The following is a 19581-nucleotide window of genomic DNA, read 5'->3' as shown; positions in this document are numbered from 1 at the left end:
ACACTATCTTTGGCTAAAGTAGACATTTGGCTAATTATAATATCATTATAATCTCACCTCATTGCAAATACTGGCAACTCCCATCATGCAGCTGACACCATGACAGTTCCGGAAATACCATATGAAGAAGAAAAAGTGGGACCTGGGCTCCGCCTCAGGGAAAACAAAAGAATTCATAACCAGCCATCTTGCTCACTGGTTCTTTCTCTCTAGTAAGCCTGTGCTGCAGGCGAAAGTCAGTGAACTGGATAGGGCTTAGAAAATCAGAGAACTGTGACTCTAGGGCAGAGTCTCAGATGGAAAACTTTCTCTCCCTACCACTCCCTGTGGTAGTAAGGTGAACCAACATGAAATACTCAGTCCTGGAGCTTCCAAATAGCAGCTACAGTTCTTGGTGGGCCCTCAAAGAACACTTCTCCCATACTGTGCATTAGGAGCTTCGAGGCAGGGTGAGAGTGGGGATGTCAGGGGTTGAACAGGGACCCTTTAGCAAAGTTTTACAGAGGGACCTGAATTTACTTGTGTCCAACTGACTTGACAATTGAGCATTCCAAGTCTCTCCCAAGGGACACAGAAAGACATTTTGGGGGCAGGGGGTCTAACCTTTTAAATATTAGTTCTTTGCAACAGGAAACTAGTTCAAGTTTCAGTAATAATTGAAATTTAAAAATAAATAAAACTATAGCTACAGGAATGAGCTATTTCTCTGCACCTGGATTGAGACGTTAACTTTTGATAAAATAAAGGAATTTCTTAAAGTTCATGTTTTTTTTAAAAAATTGATCGTATACCTCTAATGTAAAAATAAAGAAATGTTGAATATTTTTTTATTCAACATTGTGTTAGCTCAAAGAGAAAAACAAAACACTAGGGCCCTGCCCTTTAAAAACTGAAAATCTTGATAAACAAGTTAAAAAATTATTAGAACAATTTAAAACCCAGTATCTGCATATTTTATGAACCTAAATAAATGAAGCATAAGTTTTGTGATCCTTAAAATATGTGCACTGGCTAATCATTCATGGCACATGAAATGCATGAAATTTCATCATTCTTAATATATTCACTTTGAAGGCTTGTAATTTGAGAGCTAGTTAGAAAACAATGATTATATATTGTGAGGATTCAATCCAAGGTATAAATTTTGTCATAAGAACTGGGCAGACAGAATTTAATAGGATTAAGCTTGCCTTTCAAAGTAAATTCTGAAAGGAAATGACCTTCGTATTGTAACAAGTCAATTCACATGTCATTAAGATGGAATCTACCCAGCTTGTCCGGGACTCAGCTTTTGAAGATGTGAAAAATTCTATAATGAATAGCTATTGTTTTATTAATTTATGAAAAAAGTCAGAATTAACATATGTTAACCTACAGACTAAGGATACAGTTACCTAGACCCTTTTGTTATCCCCAAGGACAAAGCTAACAAGAACCCATATTCAGTATATTTGACTAGAGACTAGGGAAGCTCATTCTTAGCAGTGTTAATCTTGTTTAATAAAAGAATACTCAAGTCAGTCTAACATCCCAGTCCTAATTGAAGTGAGCATTCAAGTTATTTCCTTCTTCATCTCAACCATAGAGCAATGGCTGATGGAGTGATAAACCAAGACCATCAAAAAACAAGGTGTAATTTGCCTTTTTCTTTTAGGAGTCATTAGCTCAGTCATTTAAGGAATAATATTAACTCAAATATCTCGGCACATAGAGAGGTCAATAGCAAAGGGACACTCTCCAATCCTTCCGAATTTTTCACCAGGAAAAAATCTCATCACTTGTTTTAAAGGACATTAGAAAAAAAGTACTATGTTTAAAGTATAGAAGATAAAATGTATTTGTATTTGATAAAATACAAATTTTATAGAAGATAAAATGTAAATGTATTTGAAAAGTTAAAGCTACACTTCAACCAAATAGTTTTCCTGAGAATTGCTAATCTAAAAGTTAGCTTTCAAAGGGAGAGGGAGGGGATTAACACTATCTATGAACAATGTATAAACAGTGATATTTTCATACTATGAAATGCTACTTGATAAGACTATGAATATACTCAATAACATAAATGAATCTCAAAAACCTGAACAAAAGTCAGTCACAAAAGAGTACATACATATGATTTACATGAATTTCTATAAAAAGCAACACTAATCTATGGCGATACAAATCAAAACAAGTTATGTGGGGAGGGGTTAATTAGAAAGGGGCTTGAGAGAATTTTCTGAAGCAATGGAAGTTCTGTATCTTTATTAGGGTTGTAGTTACCAAATCTCAAATGATACATTTTTTAATGAAAATTATACCTCGGCTTTTTAAAAAAGTACTATTTAGTTATTGGATCCTAAAGTTAAGTATACTCTACCACCATAGAAAGAATCTAATAAATCTTGCTATTATTAAAAATCAATACATACAGACAACAGAATGGTAGTTACCAGAAGGAAATGGGGGTTGAGGAGGGCAAAGTGGTTAAAGGAGAGCAAGTATATGATAACAGAAGGAAACCAAACTTCAGGTGGTGAGCACGCAACAGAATATGCAGATGTTGAATTATAATCTTGTACACCTGAAAATTATGTTATTAACCAATGTTATCCCAATAAATTTAATTTAAAAAAAAAAAAGAGGCCATTCAGAAAGCAGATATGAAGCTTTAATTCACTGTGGGTATTTCTCGGACCATACTCTATATTATATATAAACTTTTCTTATGTCTTCAAGCAAATACATCTTTTATAAGACACAGTTTTTCTACCAAGTACTGTATACCATACCACCATTCACTTAAGTAGTTAAGGGTGTATTATAAATATCATGAGCCATTGATTAAATATAAATACAGAAGTTGATATGTTTATTAGAAAGTTTAATTTAAAAAAGTTTAAGAAAGGCTAAATATGATGAAAGGTTATATGTATTCTTTAATTCTAGATATAAGATCACTGTGACAACCAATTACAATAAAATCACAACTGCTTTCAGATGATAGTAGATTCAGATTTCTAACATCCAATTATTTTTGTCTCAACAATGAACACCACACTGCATTTTCATTCTAGAGAGTAGACCAGCTTTCAGACTGCAGACCAAGTTTCTTGTGTATTATATTAATGGCAATTATGTTCATGATGACCACAGGAAACTAAATTTATATATACTGTACCATATAAAGATGAGACTTTATTACATATATAGTATTATGGAACTTTTTATAGTGATCAAAAGAAATTAAAATAGCTTGAAAATGGGTTTTAATTGCTACTACAGTCTAAATATATTTCATTAAAAGAAAAAGCCTCTGTCAAAAAAAACCATTTAGAAATAAATATATAGTACAGCCTTTTCCCCCTCCAAAATGCTGCTTGGAAGAAAAGTTCCAAGCTGCAATCTTCCTGAGTCTATTTTTCAACAGGAATAAGTTTTGTAGTCAGTTCTACATTGCTGTAGTGTGCACAGTCCAGAGTCCTTGAACATGTAGTTCATATTCTACAGAAATCTGAAAGGACTCCTAAACAACCCTCAACTAATTACACAAGGGAAAGCTGATGTTTTATATTAAAATCTATATGAATATCAAACATAGTCAAAGCCATTCTTTTAACAGTGATGCTAGAGTAAGTGATGAAAATATATGTACAGCTATACACAGATCACCATAAAACACAGGAAAATGCCATTTGTTACATATCAAATAAGTTCCCAAAAAGCCAATTTGAACATATTTACTTTCATTTACTTCAATACAGCAATAGAAGGGACTGCAAATAATTACAGAGGCTGCTTCAAATAACACTTGATGCTTTTAAGTGTTCTATTAAGCATCAAACATGCAAAATAGTTACCTTTTAAAATTTCTCATGTACATATCTTAATATTTCTATTTATAAGCTACAATGTTTAAAGCATTTAGTAATTTTTAAGCCAAATATTTTAACTGCCTTATGTCTAAGTGGGGAAAACAAAACTTCCTCCTGTCTCAACACCCAATGGTAAAACTTACTCCCCAAATTGACATGTAAACTTATATATGTCATCCTTAAAATTCCAAGTGATAGAAATCCTTATCACTATGAAATTAGAAGTATGACTTCCCAGCAGCACTCTACCCACCCCACACACATATGTACAACATGCCAGGCCTTTGGGAATTACATAAGAGTGATATGCTGGTGACTATCAATGACAATAGTTGAACATATCAGTCTCTTCTTTTTATTCTGGATCTTTTTATTTCAAACTAAATAAACTTTTTCATTAATATAAACTAAAAAAAAAAAATCTTTTTTTATTTAACATCAATATAAGAGTAGATAAAACTAAAATCCTTTATTGTCTTCAAGTGTGTGGCAAAATAGAAAACGTTTCAATGACATTAGGTAATTGGATAGAGAAGGGAGTAGTTTGCTTTTCCATCTCGAAAATATTCCAAATAGTCACAAACACAAATTCAGATTGCCTGATTCTCAGTCATCTGTGGTTTAAAGTGGATCTGAAAACCACTTCAGGTTAAACTAAATTTATATAAATAATGCATAGATTGAATATCTAGGAAATCATGCAATGAATGTTCTCATGTACACTGGAATCTTAGTGATGGAAGGGGCTTGCAGGTGTGAACTGTTGTTTCTTCCCTTTTACCAAGAGAACATGCCCAGCAAAATCCTTGCTTTTGGCCTATTCAAGATCCTACTTGCCAGGTCATCCTGATTTTCTCAGACTGATACAAGAAGCCAGTGTCACAAGACACCTGCAATAAGAAACTGACTTGACTCAAGTGCAGGTGGTGTGAGGTCTGAGCCAGGCAGAATGAGACTCTCATGATCCCGCTGCCCTGCTGCCAATTCAACTGGAGTTCTTGACTAACTACAAGATGAACTGGGTAAATGTTTAGAATGACCCACTGGAAATGCTTATTATTTTAGTATCTTTTAAAAATCTACCTACCTTGTAAATCAACTTCATTCGAGAGTCAACAGGGTAAGAAATTCACTACTCCTGGTTTTGATATGCCCCTATAACATGAGAATTGAACTGAACTACAATGATTGTAATGTCATCTCTGTACATCCGAGCCAGCTCTTCAGGAAGACTCAACATTTTGGAGAGGCGCTCATGATCAACAGTCCCAAACTCGTTGTTGCCCACAGCATGGCGAATTAGATGAGTTGCTGCATTCTGATCCTCGAATACTGAGGACATTTTGGCTCTCCTCTCTGTTAAAAGGCCATGCATCTGTCCCAGAGTCACCTTGTAGCCACCAACAGCTATTGGTTGTTGGTGGTGCATGCCCGTTAGGTACTCACCCACGATCCTAACCACATCCTGCCTATGCATTGTCTCCCACAAACCATCAGTAGCCAACACCAGAAACTTATCCTGTGGCCTTAATCGGTGGTAAGTTACCTCTGGCTCAGCAGTGAGATAAGGAGGTGTGTAATAATTAGGAGGGATAAACTTGGTATATTCGTTGTCATTCAACTGGTCTGGGCCAGATTCTATCACTCTCTTTTGAAGGTCAATGCTCCATTTGAACTTTACATCTCCAAAAGCCCTAAAAGGCATCAGCAAGCCAAGCAGCCGATCCTGTTTCACCACACTCTTGGCCTCATTCTTTGGGTGTTCCAATTTCAGTCGTTCCAGTTCTCTTTCATTCTGAGCATTGTGGTCATTAGAGAGAGTGACTGCTGACCAAGAGCCATCCTCTTCCTGCACACCTAGCATGGCTCTGCTATCGCCAGTATTGGCCACATGAAGGTCAACACCATCTACATGGGCCACACAAGCTGTGGCCCCAGAAAATGCCACTCGAAGCACCAGGTAGTTGAGGAAAGAATTAGGATCACCGACTTGAGCCTCCAAGGAGATGTCATTATCAAGTCTTTTGAAAGCATTAATTAAAGCCTCCTTGACATCAATATCAGCTGACTCTCCAGTGTTGAGGTCTATAAGCTCTTGCCAGTAAGTCCTCAAGCTGTTGAAGTACAATTTGGATGCCTCCTTACTGAAGTAATCATTGGGGTGCTTGTGCCACTGGAGAATGGGTAGCAGTGCCCGACCGCTCTCCACTGCATTTTCAATCTCTAGCAAAGTCTCATGGGGTAACAAAGAGACAGCAATATAATAAAAGAGTCTTTCACTGACCGCTTGGGAACAAGCACAGCCTGCATGGCCATCAAACACCCCCAAAAGCATCCCTCTGGTCTGCAAGCAGGTTGCTGCACTTCTCCGGTCCTCGATGGGTGCATTCGCAGGTAGTTGATTGCTGTCAAATCCAAGGACAGAACTGACATTTTTGCCATCAAATTCTGGCACTTTGAAACTGTATTCATTCGCTTTCAGGATGCTGTTGACTTGTGGAGGTGTGAGGTAAAATTTCTGTGGTGTGGAAGCGTATTTCCTTCCTTGGGTATATTGCCACCAATTCTCCTTTGGCCTGCAGAAGGTGGAATACACCAGATGGGGTGTATATCTCAGGCGACTCTGAGGAATGTAAGGGGATGAGCAGCAGAGATGTTTGTGGTGGCAATAACACGCAGTGCCATAGATTCTGCTCAGTTCACAGTTACGGATCAGAGGAAAAAACAGTTGAGTTGGTGCTGGCATGGCATCAGAGAACAGTGGCAGGCTGGAACTTCTGACTGGGATTCCTAGACCGCAAATTACACAGGTACATACACACAAAAAAAGTTATATTTCAGATTACTTAATCTATTTTGCTTTTATAGCAAATATTTAGCAGGTGAAACTACATACTAAGCCCTGTGCTGTGAGGCACTGTATTTTATACCCATATCATATACTATCTCTACAGGGTATATTTGCTAAGCACCAAGTTCTCAATCTTTTATAGAGCTAGGATTGAACTGCAGTCCAGCTTTACTTTACTTTTTTCTTTTTTTTTTTTTCATATTTCTTGTATAGCACAAACTATGCAGAATGTATGATAGGTTTGGCTGGGGAAAGCTGAGGAGATGAATGTTATATAACATTATGCAGTGACAGTCCAGCTGGCCAATCACCCTTCTCTCTCCCTATCCTTAAAAAAGGCCTTGGATTTCCCATATTGCTGAGACTTCTCCCATTTATGAAGATCCTATTTCTAGATCTGTGGTCAATTGTTAGCATTTGATGACACAAGGTTATCACCAAAAAAGTATTAAGATGCATCCTCAACATAAGTATGTTCATAAACTATTTGTAAGTTTACACATATACTACTGTACTAATATAATATTCATTAGAACATACACAAAAAATTTTACATAATGAATAAAAAATTCCAATATTACCTTCATACACCCCAGTGGATGGTCTGCAAAAAATGCTTTCTAGACCACTGTACCAATCTGATGAGCTCAGGGACATAGGTCTGCCACCAAATTGCCAAATTTATCCTGTAAAAGCTGGTTCACCTCTTTAGGCCTAATTTTCCTCAGTTATAAGTGAACACATCAGAACAGATGCTATCTAAGGCCTCTTCTAGGATTCTATGCCTTTATAAGTGTTTGCTGAAGTGAGGCTTTGAAATTAAATGCAGGTTTCATTACCAGTTGTTTAATTTTACTGTGTCCTTCATGATTAAAAAGAAAAAAAAGTTTAAGTATTCTAGCAGCTCCAAACTTTGTTAGTAACATAAACAGTTTCAGTGCTAGAATTTAATTTACTTGTTAGCATTTTCTTCTGCTTATCAGCCATAAGGAAAAGCTACAGGAAGATTATTTTCATGTATTATGGATCCCAAGTAGAATTTACCACTAGAATGTAAGAGAATATTTTCTCTTACATTAAAAAAAGATATCTATCTGTCTTTGGGATAAAATACTAGTCTAAGAATCTTAAGGTATGGATAAAAATGGTAGAGACTTATAATCATGAATAAAATTAAATCATATCACTCAGTATATGACACTGAAAAGATTTTGCTGGGCATTTATTTGAAAATTTAATGAATGTTTACCAGTAACCCAGATAACTTATATGAGAAAAATAATCTTTCTTCCTCAATAATATTTCCCTGAATTCTTGAGGTATTGTATTCATTTGGCCTATAAAGAAACAGGCTTTGCAAATACTTTAAATAAGGAAATAAATGCAGTAAATAAAAAGAAATAAAGGGAACAAAACCAACTGAATCTTAGTATCAGCTATTCCTAAAGTTGAGCCCATTAAGGAACAAAAAATTTACAAATATCATGAAGTGTTAGCTATATATTGCATTACTTTTGCATACCCTCTTTTAAAGAGTAATTGGAGAAAAAGTGCTGAGTGGGGTGTGGGAGAGCAGAGAAAACCAAACAGAATAACTAACTGATCCGTGTTTGCTTCTGTAATAAGCACGACATTAGGCAGTTATATAGGAGCAGTTTTGCAAGAGATAGAAAGTACCATTATTTTAACTGTACTAGTTAAAAAGGGAATTTTTTTTACAAAATTGAAGACAAAAATAAGCAATAAAAGGTAAAATTAGAATTCTGGAAATAAGATCAATAACTGTTCTAAAATGCAGTAATGAAAAATAGAGATTCCAGAAGAACAGGAATCTATCAAGACTAACCACCTAAATAACAGTACTTCAAACTGAACTTGAAAGTCATCCAGAGGTTAAGTGTACATGACTGAGCCAGGAGATGTGCTCAAATGTTGGGCCACATGATACTGGCTTCCAGACATAAACCATACCTTGTTAGGTTTGCATGCAAAAAGCACATTAACTCATTTCATGCTCTCTACAAAGATTTTCTATTACTAAAAATGTAAACAGATGCCAATCTTAAAAAAAAAAAAAAGAAATTTTCTCCATAAATTTATATTTGTGCTTACTTTAAAACTCAAGAATCCTAAAGAAAAAAAATGTGTGTTTCTGGAGTGTAGCTTGAATCAAAGTATTGTGTGTCTGCGCACGTGCATTTGTGTGCAAGTTTCGAAGGAGGGATTTAATAGATGTATAACAGGATTTCCTTACATGATGTCTAATCGAGAAATAACAAGCCAGGAAATCTGCACTTTTCTCAAATCTTTTTGTTTTGAAATTTTTTCTGCTTCTGTAAGTTGATTGCAAAATTAATTAAATATCGTGTGGCAAAAAAACTAATGATTCATACAGCAAATGCTTTGAATAACACATACATTCAAACAGAAAGCACTTAAATGTTCAAATAATATACATTTTACCTTCAAAGCAAAAGTTCTCAAAATTGAAAACAAAAAAACAGAGAGTGAATTTTATCAACTATATTTTTCAGTTATTATATGAACTGAGATTGTATCTCAATCCCTCAACTCCCAATATGGCATCAAAAGACACATTCTTAGCGAAGCTGAAGTTCGTGAAAACCGCATTCTTTGATTAATAAGCATCCTATCTTCACCAGTACAGGTCATATATTCTCACCATCAAACCAGATAGATACCCTTAGCTGTCTAAGTACTTTCAAATATTTTCAGAAACCACTCTGAGTATCTTTCTGAATATTCTGTGATTCACCAACAAAATCGTGAAAACAAAACTTTTGTTAACTATCTTGCTAAATTAATGGAAATAGAAAACTCTTGTTTGGGCCAAAAACAGCAACAAGGTGCAGTCGTTAGTAAACTGGAGCTGTGTCAAAATTTCAAGTTATTTTTGACTACGTTTTCACTGAAAAGTTTCTATCCTATGATTCAGACTGAGCCATGTTACATGCAGCATCTTCATCCTAGGAGAATTTGGCCGATTTTGCCAATGACTAATAAAGAAAGATGCACTGCGACCCAACACAGGAGTGAGACCCATTCTCACTGATGTGCTCTGCAGAGCCTATGCCAAGAAAAGATTCCACTTCATCAGTAAACCCATAGAACAAATTAGTTATTAGATGCTGTTACTGCACAGACTCTTTTCGCTTTGCAAAGCTTTTGGTGTAAATGAAAAAAAAATGATATACTAGTCATCAGATGTGTCAGAACTTCAGTTTAGGTAATCCGATCGCATTAAATACCCTGCATAAAGACTAAGATTTTTCAGCATTTTCTGGAAATGCCTAACCATTTCACGGCTCCCATTATGTTTACACGAACGAAGAAACAGGTTTCCTTCCAAAGACTCAGAAGCCCCAAGCCAACACTTGTTTTATTAGTTTCCTTTGTCCTTAGCTGAAAATTGCACTCACCAAGGCATCCATCCAAGCAGCCTTTGTACCCTTTTTCTATCTACCTTGCCCTTGATTCCATGCCGACCCATCTAAAACTATCCACACACAAAATCAGTCACCATCCTTCCTGGGTACCCAACGCAGGTCTTTAAGTGAATACCTACCAATTCGTCTGGGCCCGGGACACACACACATTCTCCTGTCATCACAACACGGAGCCGACAACATCCACAACCCGCGCGGCCAGCAGCGGCGACAGCAGCACCGGCCCATTGAAAGCAATGCAGAGATGCTCATTAGAGGCGGCGGGGAAGGCGGGAGCGGAGGAGGGGCGAGGTCTCAAACTAGCCTAGTGAATGGGGCTGGGCTGGGAAGAGGGAAGAGGACAGAGGGAGAAACGGGTGGGGAGAAGGAAAGCAAACCAACCAACCCACCCACCCACCCACCCCACGAGAAAAGCAGAGCCACGGCCCAAGGCGGCAGGGGCCCAGACGCGAGCAGGGGAGCGCCCCAGGACCATCCCCTCCAACCAGCCCCTGCGCTAAGTCCACGGGCGCGCCGCATCCTCCGCCTGCTGCCAGCCCCACCCGGCCCCAAACGCCGACGGCTTCGGTCTAGACCAGAGGCGGCCCAGGGCAGGCTGCCCGTGGGGTCACCCCAGACTCCTGAGTGTGTCAGGGGGAACCCTCGGGCAGAGAAGACATACCGCCTGCGCCGCACCTCCCGGGAGCTCGCCCTCCGGCGGGTCCCATAGGTGCTGACAGCCGGCGCAATGGGGTGGCTCCCACCCCGAGCCTAGCGCCGCCACGCCGCCCCGCCCGCCGCCTCCAGGCCCGCGCGCACCTGGCGCCCAGAGGCTTGTCCCCACCGCGCCCCGGCAGTCGCCCGACCGCCCGCTCTCTGCACGCCCGCGGCCGCCTCATCCCAGGCGCGGCGCCCCCTCACAACTCTGGGTGGAAGAGGATTCGGACCGGCTGGTTCGGGGCCGGGAGCAGGGAATACGAACCGGGCACGGCAAGGGAGGAGCCACTTCTTCCCAACGAGGAGGCGGCCGCGGCGGCTGCACCACCAGTGCTCTTTCCGCACTGCCGGGAACAACTCCCCGAGTCCGGTCTCGCGCCCCGCGCCAGCTCACCCCTCACCCCGCCCCGCGGGGTAGCCGCCCTGCCCCGCCCACGCGTTCCGGTCTGGCGCTTCCTGTCTCCTGATTGGCTGCCGCAGAGGCGAGGAGGCGGGGAAGGGAGCGGCTGGCTGCCGGGATGCGGGGCGGAAGAGCTGTGAGCTCCCAGCCAGCTTTGTGGCGTCACGAGGGTCAGACAATCCCTTCCATTCGGCACGAGCCACCCATTGGTTCCAAGGGCACGCCTCACGTGACAGAGCCCGGAGGCGCGGTGGAAGGTGGGGCAGCGCCGCGCTGCGGATCAGGGACCTGCGGGGCTTTGCGGCGAAGACGAGGTTGGTGGGGGGTTGCCGCGGGCCGAGTAGGGGGAAGCACCCGGGCCGCCCCCGCAGCCCACCGCACGTGGGGCCCCGGGCACCGGCTGCTCCCCGCCAGGCGGCAGGGCAACGGCCGTGCTTCCCGCGCGCCTCACTGGTGCGGTCGGCTGCGGGGGTGGCTCCCCGCCCAACCGGAAACTAAGTTCCCTGCCGCCCCACCCTAGAATCTAAGGCACAGCATTCCGAGAGTGTTGCCCCATTCATTTGATATTTTGCAGAGTTTAGGAGCATTAATGTGTATTTTTTTTTTGTCGTTTTCTGGACACCTCTCAAGTCCCGGGGCGGGGGCGGGGGAGAGGGCGGGGGATGGAGAGCCGGTCTAAACTACGGCAAGAGGAAGTAGTGAAGGAATTCTTTCCCTTGTAGGTGTGCGCTTATGTTCTCTGAATGGCTTTGAAATAAGTAGTGTGTCGCTTGCCCTGAATAGTTAAAAGAGGGCAGAATTAGCTTTCAGAAGTGGGAAGAGCACTCGACTTGGAGTCGCAGGATCTTAATCCAAGTCATTTCCGCTTTATGAGACTTAGTTTCTGCTTCTGTGAGATGAGATTAGGTTTGGGGAGACGTTGGCACTGTGGTTAAAGGGAAGACATCTCAAGGGCTTTTTCACTTGCCTCCTTCCACACATTTCTCCTCTTTAAGTGAACTGAATCATTGATACTAAGTTCTAAAAACTTCACACACTGAGTTTACTTTGATTTATTAAGCGTATTTGCCAGCAGAAGTTCACAAAGTGATGTGGGCTGGTATAAACACTCATCTTAACAGTATTGTGGAGTTTTATTTTTATTAATCTTATATAATTTGATTTTTATGTATTCAAGGAAGAACAGAAAACAGTGTCAGAAACTGGTTCTTCATGACCCCCAGATCTTTCCAGCTTCCTCTTGTCCATCTTCAGGTTTTCTGTTGAACTCTCGCGGCTACTCTGCGGCCTTCATCCCAGTTTACACGGGTCGATCTGCCTCATTTCTACTTTCTACTCTTTCTTTTCTATTTCTCAGATGAACTTACCATAAATTTGTCTTCTTCATTGTCCTTTTTTCTATTGAGTGTTTGATTTATGTATCTGACTTTCTCTTGTCTCATAGAGGCAGTAAAAGCTTGATAGATTGTTAGAGCATAGCTGAAGCCAGATTGCCGGGGTTCCAACCCCATCTCTGCAGTTTATTGTTTGGTCTTGGGCAACTTCCTTCAGGCTCAGTTCTCTCATATGGATGATAAGAATAAAAATAGTAACAGAGTTTCATTAAGTGAGTTTATATAAATATCTGTCATGCTAAGAAAGTACAAAATAGGAGGAGGTAGTAATATTATAGATGTGTGCAGGTCATTGTGTCTCATAGATTAAGGACTAGAGAGTAGGAGACCCATACCACCAAGTGAAATCTGTTATCAGATATTAATACTAGAGAGTCTTAGAACCTGATGATATCAATTTAATTTACATAAGTGTCACTGCCCTACTCTGCAGACATGGAGACCAGTTAACTGAAGCTAAGAATGGATTATTATTTTAAGAGTTTCTGCCTGTGGACTCAGAAATGAGGTTATTTATACTAGGCTTGACTGTTGTCTATAAACTTTTTCCTAATGATTGCAGAAATAGAGTAATGGTACTCCAGAATGTATGCAGTTATCCCTCAGTATCCTCAGGGGATTAATTCCAGACACCCCACCTCCCCTATGGATTCCAAAATCTCAGGATGCTCAAGTCTCTTACATAAAGTGGCACAAAACAATGCATAGTCAGCTCTCTTCATTTGCAGATTATGCGGATGAAAAATACTCTCTTCAATCCACTATTGGTTGAATCCACGAATGTGAAACCCATGGATCCAGAGCGCTGACTGTGCAGCTTTCTCAATGACCTCTTCGAAGTTGTCACCTTGGTAACATCTATCTTATGCCACACCAACATTGCCATTATTCAGAGCACTTTTAAAATTACCTTTTCAAATTGTTTTTTGATCTGCACAGGAAACTAACTTGTTTTACTACAACTAGCACCTTGGTTTTTATACCAAAATAGTATTGATTCCTCCATCTTAAGAATTTTGGTTCTGAATGATCTGGCTGTTTCTGAAAATAACAACCACTCTCAAGTAACTGGTATTTGCCACCACTAAATATGTCAAAATAATTTGTCATGAGTATTGAAGGCAATGCCAAGGTATTTCTGGAATCAGATTAAAGGCTCCCCAAAGTAATAACTTTGAAATTCTCATTTAGAAATGTAAGTTTTTTTATTTAATTGCAAAGTTGTATGGTTCCATGATACGTATATTATAAATAAAGTCCCAGTCCTGAAGAGAATATAACTGCTTGTACCGCTGGGGGACAGGGGGTGGAGGGGTGTGATTCTTTAACATCTCAACCTTGTCTTCTTCTGGCCTGGCTTCCTCTCTTTAGCTGGGGCTCCGTTTCACGACCCAATAGGCTTGCTTCAAAAGGGCTTTTTGTCATCACATGGCCATCTGGCCAGGGCTGCAGCAAGACCTTGGGTTTGCTACTCTGTCCCCACAGACTGTTTTAGTCTCCAGAACACCTGTTCACACTTCAGCATTGGAAGGTGTAGAAAAGTAGCACAAAACCCAGGGTTGTTGTAGAGAAGAGCAGGCAAGAAGAAAGGGGCTTCAAAAATAGTATTGTTCAAAGAAAACATTGTGCAAAACTACCTATTTTGTCTACACACATGCTTTCTGTGTTAAAATGCAAAGACAGTTCCTGAATGAGACCATTAGCACTGAGTCATTTTCTTGCCCTTGAATAAACTTGGAAATGAGCAAGTGCGTAACCAGTTTTGCCTGCTGTTTTTGTGGGTGGGTGATAAAACCCTTAAGGATATTGGAGGTTAGCTGTGACAACATGGAGATGGTCCAGCAATCTTAGTGGTACCAGCCAGAAAGCTTAAAATAGATTTGAGATTTGAGATGCTGTCTGCCTGATGGTTAGTGACTTCATTGTGGCCTTTGCAAAAATTAGCTATTAGAGGGAAATGAGGCTGGCCTACCATACTCTTCTTTAGTTTCTACTTCCCAACAGGTCTTGGATAGGACATCAGCAAGTAATTACAAAGTACTTAAGTGATAGGTACCTGTTTTATTACCATCCCAGTGATGATTGTTGGTTTTTTGAAACTTAAGGTACTTGGAGCTGTGCACTGAGAATGGCAAATCATTTATAAGAAAGAAACAATAGGTATTCTAGCTCATCTCTTGTGGGCCAGAGGCTGCTTTAGTGCTTTCACATTTGTCTCATTTAATATTTTTAAAGTAATCTGTTCGCGGAATTCATAAGATAACTTTTGTTCAAGGGGAAAAAATAAGCTTTATTTACTTGCTAGTGGGGTGTATCATCAAATGCTAAGGATGACATGTGGCGGGTGGTATTTTCTAGCCATTGGGTAGTCTGGCAAGGTTAATTTTCAGTGTAATTCTGTAGATAGACTCCCCCAAATACAGAAGGTAAAAGGTGAAAGAAGGCCTTCAGGGAAACCAAGTTATTGGGGTGGGTCTAGAACACTTTTTACAATAAGTGCCAGGTCGTGGGCGCCTCTGAAGCAGCTGATGCCAATCAGGAGACTTCAGCAGGGCCCCCTATGCTATGAACTCAAAAAAACCACGTCTTAAAAACTAACATTCTTTGCTTACCTGTACACTTTAACTACTAGTGTGTATATATATAGGCTTCTCAAGGACAGGAATCACGTTTCTTTCTTGCACTGATAGAAACCCATGGCTTGGCATATAGTGAGGATTAACAGGTTGTGAGTGCTTTATTCTACCCTTGTTCTAAGTGCATTGCCTTAGTATATCCTCATAATACTCATGAGGTAGTTGTTATTCTTATATCCATTTCACAGGAGAGGATACAGTTTCAGGGTGAGTTGCCCCAGAATCACATAAGTAGAAAGTAGAAGAACCATTTACCCTAAGGCACTATGTTATAGTGACTACAGCACACAATAGATGCTCAATAATGAACTCATTTCAAATGAAAAAAGGGGCATATTGCAACAGCTGAGTGCTTTGTGATAATTAAAGAACTATAGGAAGAAAGTTTTACATTTTCATTATGGATTTGAGGGCAAACTATATTCTTGTAATTGCAGAATTTCCACCCAGGCTTATTGTGTCTGTGACCAGCAATATATTTTGCACAGCTCAGTGTATCACCACTGACTGACCACTCTTGGCAGAGTCCTGCAGGGTTTGGTTATTTTTTTTTTTTTTTCAGAAAAACTAGTTGTTGGCTATAAAAGCTTATTTTCCTTAGAAACCAGATATTATAAATATCTGTAGATAAATACCTGATATAGTCAATTCACATGCTAGTAGTAAACCATAGTTGGTTGTATGATACAAAACAATCTTTTGAAAGCTAAGATTATGTTTATTTTAGAATGTTTTATTTTTAAGCAGTCCCAACGGAAGAGAGAAAAGTTCAAGGATAGAAAGAAGATAGAAATTAAAGAGGAATGTTAATAATAGCTACTGAGTTATGTATCCAGTTTCTGTTAGGAACAATAAGCTCTGGAAATCTAATCAGAATATTTAGAGTATTTATTACTCAGGCACAATATCCGGGTTGTGATTTTATCCCTACTTAAGGCATCATGGTTTTGTGAAATGAGTATGAATTGGAGACCTGAGTTCAAATCCTAGCTCTGCTTCTTACTAGCTGGGTAATCTTTCCAGATTTACCCAATAGCCTCAACTTTTTCAAAATCAAAGATGTTATAAGGATTAATGATAATTAAATGAAAATGCCAAATGATGGCAGGCAAATAGCACCAAGTGGTAGCACCTAAATGAGTCCCCTAAATGGCTGCTATACCAATACCACAAATTTAGTGCCTTCAAATGACACACATAACTTACAGTTCAGAGGTCAGAAGTCAGACACTGGTCTCAGTAGGCTAAAATCAGGGTGTCGGCAGAGCTTCATCTTGTTCCAGAGACTTTAAGGGAGAATCTGTTTGTTTGCCTTAACCAGCATGAGAAGCTGCCCGCTGTCCTTGCTCGTGGCTCCTTTCTCCATGTTCAAACCTAGCAATGTAGCATCAGCAGATCACTCTCTGACTCTGATCTCTTCTGCTTTCCTTTCTAAAGAACCCTGTGATTGCATTAGGTCGGCTGTGATAATCCAGGATAACCTCTTTATTTTGAAGTCAGCTGATTAGCAACCCTAATTCCACCTGTTAACATAGCATATTCACAGGTTCTGGGGATTAGGGTGTGAACATCTTTTAGGGAGGGGCATTCTGCATACCACAGTGCTTTTCTGCCTTAACACTGTTCATTCATTCATATACTTATTTAGGGAAAATATAAATAATACGAATAATATGATAACAATTAATAAAAGTACCTTTACCCCAAAGAAAACTTATGGATAGAGAGTTTAGATATAAAAAATAAAAAATTAACAGACAATGAAAGACAGTATGCAACAAGCCCCAGTATGAGCCATTCAAGTTTGTGCTACAGGCTTTTGGAGGACAGATTAATAAGATGTGCGAGAGAGAAAAAAATCACTGGAAATTATGATCGTCTATAAGAAGTACTATAATAAGGGTGTCCCCTTCTTTTCACAAAACTAAGATAAATGTGATCTTAGATTGCAAAAGGAGGTGATAGCCTTTTTCCATTCTGCCTTGGGGAGTCCCCACCAAACTTTGAAGGGTATAACAAAGCTTCAGTGGAGCCAGAGGAAGGCAGCCAGCAGGGTGAAGTGCCTAGAATCAGAACATGAGAAGTTTAGTGATAGTCATGGTGTGATCTTCAAATAATTAAATGACAGTCATATGAAAAGCTAGATTTATCTTTGAAAACTCTGGAATTTGAAAATGCTAGAATAGATGTATAGAAGTGAAATTTAATCTTAATATGATAATTTTATGTGGTTATAGATTTCTGAAAATGGAATAAGCTCCCCCTTTAGGTAATGAGTTTCCTGTTACTGGAGGTGTTCAAGTAGAATCTAGACAACAAGTATCAAAAAATGTGTTCCCACGGCTCTTTTGTTTATGTTTTGAACATTGTACATACATTGTAATCATTTGCATTCCAGTCTCCCTGTATAAATCATGACTTCTGTCTGGGATGAACTTGTCCTATTCATTTTATTTGGTTTAGGAAGTACCCAGTAAATGTGGGATGGATGAAGGGATGATGCATGGTGAAGTCGAGGATTGAACAGATTGACATTTAGAGTCCCTCTTGACTCTCTTGAGGCTCTCAGTTCTCTGAGCTAGGAATTGAACTAGGTTTAAATTAGGGAATTTGAATCCAGAAAAGTGGAGGTGGTGGTTGCGCATTCTAAGTTTTACAATATAGAAAGGCCCAGAGCAGAGAGGGAGCAAATCCAAGTGGAGGAGCTATGTTGGGTGAAGAACGGGAGTTAGAGGTGGGGCAGGAGGCTGGGTCTTGATTTCCTGTAGTCTGGACCAGGTTGACACTTGACTAAGTCGTTATGAAAGGAGAGTAAAAGTATTCCGACAGTCTTATGTATCAGGCTAGATTGGGAATGACTGGGACCTTGCCGAATTGTGTCCCCTCTCAAATTCATTATGTTGAAGTCTTAATTCCCAGTGTGATGGTATGGGCAGGTGGGGCCTTTGGGAGGTGATTAGGTTTAGATGAGGTCTTGAAAATAGGGCTCTCGTAATGAGACTACTGCTATTATAAGAAGAGACACAGGAAAGTTGCCCTACCCACTTTGTGCAAGGACGTATAAGAGAAGGGGGTTGGGGGCTGTCTGCAAGCCAGGAAAAAGCGCCCTCACCAGGGAACGGAGGTGACCAGTACCTTGCTCTTTAACTTTTCTGTCTCTGAAACAGAAAAATAAATGTTGGCAGTTTGTTTAAGCCACCCAGGCTATTGTATTTTGTTATGGCAGCCTGAACTGGCTAAGACAGGGCTGTTACCTAAATCTGGGAGTGAAGAGTTACAAGTCTGAGCTAGGCAATGGCAGCAAGATTATAAAGAAGGGAACAGACAGAAAAAACATTACTAAAAGCATCAGGACTTGGCGACTAGGAAAGTAAGAAAGGGTAAAAAGGAAGGGGTATTAAAGAGGCCCCAAGTTTTGTGCATGGGTGACCATGAAGGTGGACATTTATGTCTACTGAGGTTCTTACTGACATGGAAGGAGTATGGGGAAATATTTGGAATATCTAGGATTTTCCAAAACTTTCCATTAAGTTCGTGGCTGAAAATTGGCTGGTCTTAATATTTGTGAGGATGGAAAGTGAACAGTATTAGCCTGTGAAGGGCAAACGATTGTTAGGGATGAGCTATAATACTGGTAATACTGTGCCCCAAATGGTGGTAGTAACAGCAGGTACTGTTGTATGAGAGCCCATTATGGCCCTACAGTATGAGACACCGCACATGTATCTATGGGTGTGAAGGCCTCAGCTGTACTCTACACAGGGTCTGCTTTAGGGTAGAGCCGAAGGAGATTCTCATCCATGTTAGTACTAAGGATAATCATATGTCTCTTAAGTAACCGGGTTTTATTTTTTTAATTGTTGGACTCTGAAATGAATAAATAACTGACTGTGTCTGTGTGTGTGGGTGGAGGGAGGTTGGAGTTATTACCAAAAGTTTCAGAGCCAGAAATGTGGCATAGTTACAGGGTTGTGTGATATATTATTTTTAGCCTTCCTCCCATTTCTTTTTTATATCTCACCCTTGTTTTTCTATGTTCCTCTTTTAATTTATGCTGTCCTATATTTTATGCATTCCTGAAAGTAGTTATAAATTCATTCTGGAATGAAGGAGAACAAGTATAAATATGTTTCTATTTACGTTAGTCCCCACCTTATAAATGAGGAAGCAGAGATTCACTTTCTCTAATTTAGCAAGATCACAGTGGGTATATTAGTTGTCTATCGCTGAGTAACAAATCGCCCCCAAAATAAGCAGTTTAAAACAATAAACATTTTCTC

General features: G+C 39.9%; 1 protein-coding gene and 1 long non-coding RNA gene across 4 annotated transcripts; one reads left to right on the top strand and one right to left on the bottom strand.

The window, feature by feature from the left end:
- Positions 1-2631: 2631 nt before the first annotated feature.
- PDP1 (pyruvate dehydrogenase phosphatase catalytic subunit 1) lies at positions 2632-11282 on the bottom strand. 3 transcript variants are annotated; one of them, XM_039877128.1, is made up of 3 exons: positions 11137-11274; positions 10295-10329; positions 2632-6671 (listed from the first exon to the last, which is right to left on the bottom strand). In XM_039877128.1, exons 2-3 carry the CDS (start codon positions 10323-10325, stop codon positions 4990-4992), a joined length of 1713 nt encoding a protein of 570 aa, XP_039733062.1. In that variant the 5' UTR covers positions 10326-10329; positions 11137-11274; the 3' UTR covers positions 2632-4989. The 3 variants fall into 3 exon arrangements, with proteins under 3 accessions (XP_039733062.1, XP_039733063.1, XP_039733065.1); XM_039877129.1 differs by having other exon boundaries at positions 2632-6647; XM_039877131.1 differs by lacking the exon at positions 10295-10329 and having other exon boundaries at positions 2632-6647; positions 11137-11282.
- A 35-nt stretch (positions 11283-11317) lies between these two features.
- Positions 11318-18421, top strand: LOC120614311 (uncharacterized). Its single transcript, XR_005655931.1, has 2 exons — positions 11318-11585; positions 13394-18421. It is a non-coding gene; the product is annotated as an uncharacterized LOC120614311 (long non-coding RNA).
- The last annotated feature ends 1160 nt before the right edge of the window (positions 18422-19581 follow it).

This window comes from Pteropus medius, unplaced genomic scaffold, assembly GCF_902729225.1.
Source record: "Pteropus medius unplaced genomic scaffold, Ma_sr-lr_union100, whole genome shotgun sequence".
NCBI classification, from domain to species: domain Eukaryota; kingdom Metazoa; phylum Chordata; class Mammalia; order Chiroptera; family Pteropodidae; genus Pteropus; species Pteropus medius.
The sequence above is the reverse complement of the archived record's forward strand: the minus strand, read 5'-3'. Positions and strand labels throughout refer to the sequence as shown.

What these genes read in the sequence shown, in the direction of transcription:
- PDP1 (XM_039877128.1), bottom strand. Translation starts at nt 10,325, where the DNA reads ATGTGTGTGTGTCCCGGGCCCAGACGAATTG. An exon ending in TCCCGGGCCCAGACGAATTG is followed by an intron (nt 6,672 to 10,294) that starts GTAGGTATTCAC and finishes TTTTGTGTGTAT; the next exon opens with GTACCTGTGTAATTTGCGGT.